Consider the following 8774-nt stretch of genomic DNA (forward strand, 5'->3'; position numbering starts at 1 on the left):
TATGCAGTTGGATGTGTAGCTGACTGTGAAGGTTGAGGTATACCCTGTTTAGGTTTAGGTACTCATGCCCACTCAGGTGCGTATTGTGTGATGCCTTCTATACAGGTTGAGACCCCCTTTATAGCCTAGCGAGAGTCCAGTAGTGTGGATATATTTATGTACGGATTATTAGTTATTGTTGAACTATTTAGTATGTACATGCGTATCGAGTCTCTGCTTGGATTGTAGTAGGATAAAACTTGTTCGTGGGCCTGACCCACTCCTATTTTTCAGGTGTACGTCAGTTCCAGGCTTGAGCTTGTTCGTGCTGAGCAGAGACGATCTTCCATTCTACCGACGATGTAGGATTTCTTTCCAGATCTTGGATTTGGATTTTATCTTCCATTTTACCTTCATTCAGTGTGAGATTTTTATTAGGGGTCCACTAGAGATGGATTCCCGAGTTGTTCAAATTATGGATTTTTGGTTTATCAGATTTGAGTATTTAATTATTTAAGGATTATCTTTTAGTTTTCTTTTCAGCTTTAAACTTTTATTCTTAAATTCATATTTTTGTATTCTGTGTTCGTTATAACATATTGATTCTTTGATATCCCTCGGGTTTGGGCCTGGGCCTGGTCAACCTGTTGTCTCGGATCCGAGGGGTATCACACCTTTTGCCCTCATTAATCACTTGTTAATGATATAGAAATGCATTGCTTGGTGGTGATCTCTAAACCCCAAGATCTTTCTCTCTCTCTTACTTATTTTTAATTGCACTCTTTTGCTATTACTTAGTTTAATTTAGTTACTCTCTAATCAACTAACCAACCAATTGTTTGATCACTCGACCTACTAGCCCTAATTGTGATTCCACGACATTGCTCGATTCTCATAATCCTTTGGGACGACCCCTCCTCACTCATACTACATAGTATAAGTGTTAAGCGGTTTATAAATTTAAGTATGATACCCACTTGACACTAATTTCCAAACTCAAAGTGTTGTGCATTATTTTGTGTACACGTTAGGGGTAAGCATCATACAACGATGATATGTTAAGGCGGAAGCGGCGGCGAGGGTCTTTAATGGCCGATAACGACCCTAATCGCACGACATTCACACCCAATTATCTTTTTATACTAAGCCCCTAAATCATGAACCCTTCGATTCCTGAATCTGCATCCTCATTCGCTTATTGAAACTTTAGATTTGTTTTCAAATTAAGGTATTTGCGCAGTCTCCTAACAGTCCACCACCAAATCACCGTCGGTTATGGGGGTTGTGGTGGTTGTGGTGGTTGTGGTGGTGGTGGTCGGCTATTGGAATGGTGACGGTGGTTATGGGGTGAGAACAGTGGTCACGGTGAGGATTGTAGTGGTTATGGGTGAGTGGTGGTTGTGCAGCAGAAACAGTGGTGGTTATGGGATGGTGGTTGCGTTGACAAGTGGTTGTGGGGGTGAGAACAGTGGTTGTGATGAGTATTATAGGTGGTTGTGTGGTGAGTGGTGGTTGTGTGGGAACAATGGTGGTCATGGGATCGATGGTGGTTGTGGGGTTGATTTGCAGCGATCTCCGGCGACAAAGACGACAATCTGCACTGTCTGAAGATGAAGATGGAGACAGATAATAGATGTATGTATAGATATAATAATATGAGGTTAGATGGGTAAATTCATCATTTTTATGTACACTACTCTATATATATATATATATATATATATATATATATATATATATATATATGGGTACTTTAGTCACTTATCATAGAAAATTGAAGGCATTTTAGTAAATTTGACACGTTCGTTAGTGCTGTTGATGGTTCCTCACACATAAGGAAGGTCCCTGTAGGATATTTTTATTTTTAGGTGAGGTTCGGGTAAATTTCCAAATTACAGAGGAAGTCCATGTAATTATGACAAACCATAGGGAAGGTTTGTGTAAATAATCCATAAAGATTTACATAATTTGGTTGCCATGAATAACAATTCTTCTTCTAATCAAACTGCAATTATGGTGGGCTTTGCATGCGTTCGGAAGTGGGCTTAAAGTTAGTAGATTCGAGCTCCTGTAATGAGCCCAACCCATCGTATTCAACTCATTCGGCCCAATCTTCTTGCTTTGGCCCAAGTTGATTGTTGAGTAGTCGACATAGTCTTTGGTGGACCCTCCCGTGTTGATATGTCAACTTATCATTGGTTGGGAATTATTTTCCCTCCACACCCAGTAACTTTATATATATAGCATGTGCATAGCATTTAAAAGTCCAGCCACATATTAGTAGAATCCGTATGAAGAGACTAAAATGTAACAAACATCATGTACCATGCAGCTACAGTGTACTGAATCATAATGCTGCACCTTCTCAATTATTGGAGATTTTCGTATTTCCCAACAATTTTTTTATTTATTATATACTGAGTATTTAATAATTTAGTATTTGTCATACAGCAACATAAAATACTACTAATAAGATCTCAACCAGCCTTTTCATTATCATATTTAAAATCACATCTAGGAACTATCCATCTCCGTGGTTCAGTTTCATAAAAGACACATCTCTAACCAAACAAGGCTTAACTCTTCTTTGTTTTTTTTCCCTTCTATTTTTGGGTTTCCATTACATGTGACTTGGTGAGTTGATCACCACATTCCCTTTTTCATTCGTCCGAAACAGAGCTTTAATTTCTATAGAGCCAGAGGGGACACATGCGCCAGGATTAAAAGACATAAAAGACCTTTAGCTAGACACGTATTGACCTAACTACCCCTTACACAACCTAGTTTTGGGTGTTTGTGGCCATCTGAACCTGGCCGTTACCATCACGTTCATCGTTAACCTCCTTCTGGCGCTTTAGTTTCTTGGCAGTGGCCCTCCAGTTGAAAAAAGTCCCAAACAAGACCTCCATATCTTCGAGGGTTCTACCCTGTGTTTCGGGGAGCAGCGTATAAAAGAATACAAAAGCCACAGATGCGATTCCCGCGAAAAGAAAGAACGCCCCACCAATGGTGATGGCCTTAGAGAGCGAGAGGAAAGTCATGGAGATGACGCCACTCGTGACCCTATTCACGGCCACACCCATACTACAACCCTGAGCACGCAGCTTCAACGGAAAGATCTCCGAACTGTACACCCACGTGATGGGACCCATCCCGATCGAGAAGAACGCAACGTACAATAACACGGTGATCAAGCACAAAGCAATGGCCCAGGTTATCTTATGATGCGAGTGGTCAATGATGGTCAAACCCACAGCCAGCAAAGTCAGAGACCCAATCATACCTGCCACGCTGGTGAGAAGCAGAGGTCGTCGGCCGCTCCGGTCCAGCAAAAACGTGGCCACCAAGATGAACACTGTCTTCACGAACCCAACCGCCATGGTCGCCAATAGTTTGTGGGTGTCATCTTTGATTCCCGCCTTTTCGAAGATTCGGGGGCTGTACAAAACGACGGCGTCTATGCCGGACGCTTGCTGGAAGAAGTGAATTCCGATGCCGGTCATCAAGATGTGACGGACGGCCGGCGTGGGATGGAGGAGCAAATCTTTCCACACGGCCTCGCCGTGGTTGCGTTTCGGGGGCTTGACGACGTCGTCGTTCCAGTGTTCGGGAATGCCGGCGGCTTCTTTTATGTCGACGAGTCTGAGCTCAGCCTCTTCTTTGGAGTCTGATGTTCTGTCGAGGACTCGCTTGGCGTCGCCGAGTCGACCCTGCATGACGAGCCAGCGCGGCGACTCGGGCATGGCTAACACGCCGACTGCCAAGAAAATTGACGGAAGGGCTCCGACTCCGAGCATGATTCGCCAACCCAAGTTCAGTCGGAGCTTGGAAAATGCATAGTTCGATACGTATCCAAGTAGTATACCTGTTAAAATAAATAAACTAATTAAACTTGTGTCTTTGTAATATATGTTAATATAAAATTTTATTTTCAAAAAGTAAATATATATATATATATATATATATATATATATATATATATATAAAATAAAATTATTATTATTATCATTTGTAAGGTAAAGAGTAAAATTATTGATACTGTTCTGCAGTTGCTTTCAGTTTTATCATTAAGATGATTTTTTCACTTACTATTGTTATTATTTTAAACTCTTTAACATATGATATATATTTAAAAAAAAACATTTGTTCTTGAAATTTAATTATGAATTAAAATGACCACAAATATTTATAAACACAAAAGTCCATATCCTCTTTTTAATAACTTTAATAAGATAATAATAAATGAAATCCTTTTTTTTAATACACAGTGCTGACACTTCATTTTCAATTGCTAACATCTTAGCTTCTCTGCTCTAACTGTTTTGTCTTGACACGGACTAGAACGAGTGTGTGTCCATCAGATCTGTGTCCCAGCGTCTACTTAAGAAGAGAAAAAGAAAGAAAAAAAGATGAACCAAAGAAAAAAATTGTGACATAGTAGAATTTCTTTTGAAAAAAGAAAAAAAAAAAGTCTTACCTACATTCATTATATAATAATTATTTTAGTGAAGTGTGTTAGGATAGAAAAAAATAATAATTATAATAATAACACATTGAAATCATTGTCATAATTAGTAATAAATAAAAACAATTCATAAAAATGAAACACAAGAATCACCGTACAGTGAGTAGAAAGGGTTAATGAAAAATAAATAAACAAAATATGAGGATGAGTAGTATCATATATTCATACCAAAGTTGATGAAGACTTCCGGGAAAGATGTGAGGAAGCCACGGGACGACGCCGGCGAGACCTCGGCGGTGTAGACGGGGGCGATCATGAGAGCGTAGCCGACGCCGACGCCGGCGACAAAGCGGCCAAACATAAGAAATGCATAGTTTGGGGCGAAACCCATCAACAGCGCACCCGCAAAGAAGATTCCGGCAGCCATGACTATGGTGTACCTGCGTCCGATCCAGTCCGAGGTCCGGCCCGCCGCCGCCGACCCCAGAAGAGAGTAGAGGTTCAGGATACCCATCAGGATTTCCACTTGTGTATCGCTGATCTTCAGGTCCTTCTTGATGTAGATTGATGCTCCACTCATAACTCCAATATCTGTAGTGATTGAGTTTAATTTAATTACATGAAAACGTAGTACAGAGAACGAATTATATATATATATATATATACACACACACACGTAGTATATTATAGTAACTCACCATAGCCCAACAAGATAGAATTCATGGAAGCTAAAATGGCACAAGCAAAAGCAAACTTGTTTCTCTTTGGTTTCTTCGGGGGTTCGAAACCCGGAATAGGTGCTTGTGGTTGGTCTGGGAAACCATTGTTTCCGGGTTGTCTGTCAGCCATCTGACTCAGAGTGAAAACAAGAACGAGAGTACGAGCGAGAGCAAGTTTATATGATGATGGGGAACAAAATGGGCATGGCCAGTTGTAGCTGTGAGGTTGAGTGCTAAGCTATGGAGCACCTTAAATAGACAGAGGGAGAGCTGATGCTGATATATATTGCCAAATGGTCAATGACACTTGTTGCCTTCACGTCATCCTCACTGTTTACAAATCTTGTGGAAGTGGGTGTACCACAATTTGTTATGTCTGATACAATTAATTGCCAGTATATTAAATTTGTTACTCGATTGGTTCACTTAATTTATATAAATATTTATTTAAATTTATTAAATCACAATTTAAATTTAATATATTATTTGTGTTCTGTTTTTAATTTTCTTAGTTTATCAAAAAATTTAAAAATAAAAATAAAAATTGATTCAGTGTTTTTTTTCTTCATATATTGTTTATTTATTTATTTATTAATATTAATTTTTTTGGGGATAGGTATGCGGCTGTATTCGCGTTGATATGATACTTTGATATATTGTTGGTAGTCCATTTGCTATGCTGGTCTGTTTAACGTATACATCTGTTGCCAGCTGAGCATCTAAATAATTGTTGTAGTATGGTCAAATCATTTTTCTTAGCTACTTGAAAATAAATAAATAAAATAGAAAACAAATAGTCTTGACTTTTGCCAGATAACGTCCAAGGAAGATTTAAGTGTCAGTCATTAATTAGTTATTTGCCTTTTTCGGGTAAGTGTCGGTGATAAGCATTTGCATAACTATATGTCATGCTGGTTTGCTGTGCACCAATGCAATGGAATTCAAGATGAAATGAAAATGGGAGTAGAATGTGATTTAGCTACAAATATGAACAGTGGAAGAATAAAATGATAATAATCATTTTAGTAATTGAGTAGATCAATTTAAAAATTTTAAATATAATAAAATTTAAATTGAATTTTTTAAAATATTTTAATTAGTGACAAATAAATTAAATTAACAAAATAATATTCTTTTATTTCTTTAAAAGAAATGGTTACGGTAACAATGATAGTAGAGGTGAAAAGTGGTAGTAGTGTAAGTGAAAAGTGGTGGAAGGAAAGTGGTGGTTATGGCAGAAGGCAACACTGGTGTTGGTGGAAGGTGGTGGTTATGGCGGAAGGTGTCTGTGGTGTAGGTGCTTATGATGGAAGGTAGTGGTGTGGTGGTGGTGGACGATGGCAATAATATAGATGGTGGTTGTGAAAGGCAATAGAGGTGACGGTGGTGGTGGTGGTGGTGTGGAAGACAGTGGAGGTGGCGGTGGTGGTGGTGGTGTGGAAGACAGTGGTGGTGGTGTGGAAGACAGTGGAGGTGGCGGTGGTGGTGGTTGAACATAGTAACAGTGGTAATGGTGGAAGGTGGTGGTGGTGGTGGAACATAGTGGCGGTGGCAGAAGGCAGAAAGCGATGGAGGAGGTGGTGGAGGTGTCGCTAGTGGTGGAGGTGGAGGTGGAAGGCGGTAGATCTAGCGGTGGTGGTGAAAGCGGCGATAGTGGTGGCAATGGTAGAAGGTGGCGTTGGCGTAGGTGGTGATGGTGGAAGATGGCAGTGGTGGATTGTTGTGGTGGTGATGGCAATGGCGGTAATGGTGACGGTATCGGTGGCAATGACATTGGTAGAAGGCAATGGAGGTGGTAGTGGTCGAAGGTTCAAGGTTATAGTGGTGGAAGACGGTGGCAGTAGTGGAAATTGGTGGTGGAAGATAATGGATGTGGCAGGAGTGTGGTGGATGAAGGCGGCAATAATGGTGGCGGTGATAGTGATAGCGGTAGAAGGCAATAGAAATGTTGGCGATGAAAGACAATGGTGGTAGTGGTTTTTGAACTTAGAATGTAACGATTTTTTAGGAATTTAATTTTTTTAAAAAATTTAATTGGAAATGAAATGTCTATTCATAGAATTAGTTTTAAAATGGATTTTATTTGTAAGAATGATTTTCATTCCAATGAAATAGTCATTCTCATTTCAAATTGCATACTAAATAAAAATCATAATTGGAATGAACATTTCATATCATTCTTACATACCAAAGGCGCTATAAATATGTGGATATATGTTAAAAGGTAATGCTCTTTGGACAGACCGTCATTAATCTTAGGCCATAAATATGGTATTTCATTATTAATCAAGATGTTCATTAACTTGAACCCAATTTGAAAATTTGTCATATATGCAAAATTTATTTATTTTTCAGTCGAGCTATGCTTAGGATAAATATATTTAACCGGTTCATTTATTGGAGTACTAAATAATGGAGAGATGATGCTTTGAACAATTCATGTTTTATCAAACAAGATTTAAACTTAATTTCATAATCAAGAGTAGTTTCATCATTAATACATCGGCCATTTTTTATGGGAGGATATATATTCTGGAAGGACTAAGCTGTTTAGTTGTTTAACCACTCTTTTTTTTTTTCGGGTAAGCTAATTAACAATTTAATTAATAAAGTGCAATAATATTTTTTATTAGACTACGATCGATCTAATAATAGCCACACGAATAATAATAATAATAATAATAATAATAATAATAATAATAATAATCATAAAATTAAGCAACCGTTTCTGTTTGAGAGAGAGAGTGTCATTTCATTTTAACAAAATCACCTACAAACCAATTGTATAACAAACACAACAACACAAAAGGTGAACACTCTCTCTTTCTTTTCTTTTCTTTTCGGTTCTCTTTTATTGGAAAGGGTTGGAGCTACATGATTATATAATTGAGTATATTATTGCTATGTTTTGTTAAAAGGAATGATTGGGAAGGATGGAAGAGAAGAGGATAGAAGAAAGCTTTTTTGTTTGGTTAGAAGGAATAAAAGAGAGGGAGGAAAGAAGAAAAGGAAGGGAAGAGAGGGAGGATTTCATCCTTCCTAGTCCATGTTTTTGGAAGGTTTTTATCCATTCAAAATTGGACAGGAGAGGAGGGAGAGAAAGAAAATTTTCCCTATAAATAGTAATATCAAATTTAACATTTAGTTACTTACAAAATCACTTGTTAAATCGTACTTAAATTCTCTTGCATGTAATTTATCTTCATATTTCATTAAATTTGTAATAAGCAGTACAACACAAAAAGTGAACACACTTTATCTTTTCTTTTCTTTTTTTGCCCTTTCCGTTAGTTTCTTTTTTATTGGAAAGAAATAGAGCTACAGGAATAAATGTCACCTTATGTTAGGCGTTGAATGTTAGCCCCTTAACTTGTATGTTATACATTTTAGCCTTTTAATTTGTATGTTTTATTATCTTAGTAGTAGTTTTATTTGTGATTTTACATTATTTTAGTGTTTTTATTTATTTCAGGGTTTTAATGATAATATCAGGGGGTAAGTGCATAAAACACTCCTCAATTATACTCTGAGCAGCACTTTTACCCCCTATTTGAAAAATGGTGCAATAAATATCCTTAATCTTTTGAAATTGTGCAAAATTACCCCTCTGT

The 8774-nt window shown here is 37.9% G+C and overlaps 1 protein-coding gene across 1 annotated transcript; it reads right to left on the reverse strand.

The window, feature by feature from the left end:
* Positions 1 to 2449: 2449 nt before the first annotated feature.
* LOC132300671 (polyol transporter 5-like) lies at positions 2450 to 5410 on the reverse strand. Its single transcript, XM_059797852.1, has 3 exons — positions 5143 to 5410; positions 4673 to 5035; positions 2450 to 3844 (listed from the first exon to the last, which is right to left on the reverse strand). The coding sequence occupies exons 1-3, from the start codon at positions 5291 to 5293 to the stop codon at positions 2760 to 2762; spliced, it is 1599 nt and encodes a 532-aa protein (XP_059653835.1). The 5' UTR covers positions 5294 to 5410; the 3' UTR covers positions 2450 to 2759.
* Positions 5411 to 8774: the final 3364 nt, after the last annotated feature.

The sequence above is a fragment of the Cornus florida genome, unplaced genomic scaffold (genome assembly GCF_030987335.1).
Source record: "Cornus florida cultivar Cherokee Brave unplaced genomic scaffold, ASM3098733v1 CherokeeBrave_3.0.0_Hap2_Chr03, whole genome shotgun sequence".
Lineage (NCBI taxonomy): Eukaryota > Viridiplantae > Streptophyta > Magnoliopsida > Cornales > Cornaceae > Cornus > Cornus florida.

What these genes read in the sequence shown, in the direction of transcription:
- LOC132300671 (XM_059797852.1), bottom strand. Translation starts at nt 5,293, where the DNA reads ATGGCTGACAGACAACCCGGAAACAATGGTTTCCCAGACCAACCACAA. An exon ending in TTCTATCTTGTTGGGCTATG is followed by an intron (nt 5,036 to 5,142) that starts GTGAGTTACTAT and finishes CAATCACTACAG; the next exon opens with ATATTGGAGTTATGAGTGGA. An exon ending in GGAAGTCTTCATCAACTTTG is followed by an intron (nt 3,845 to 4,672) that starts GTATGAATATAT and finishes TTATTTTAACAG; the next exon opens with GTATACTACTTGGATACGTA.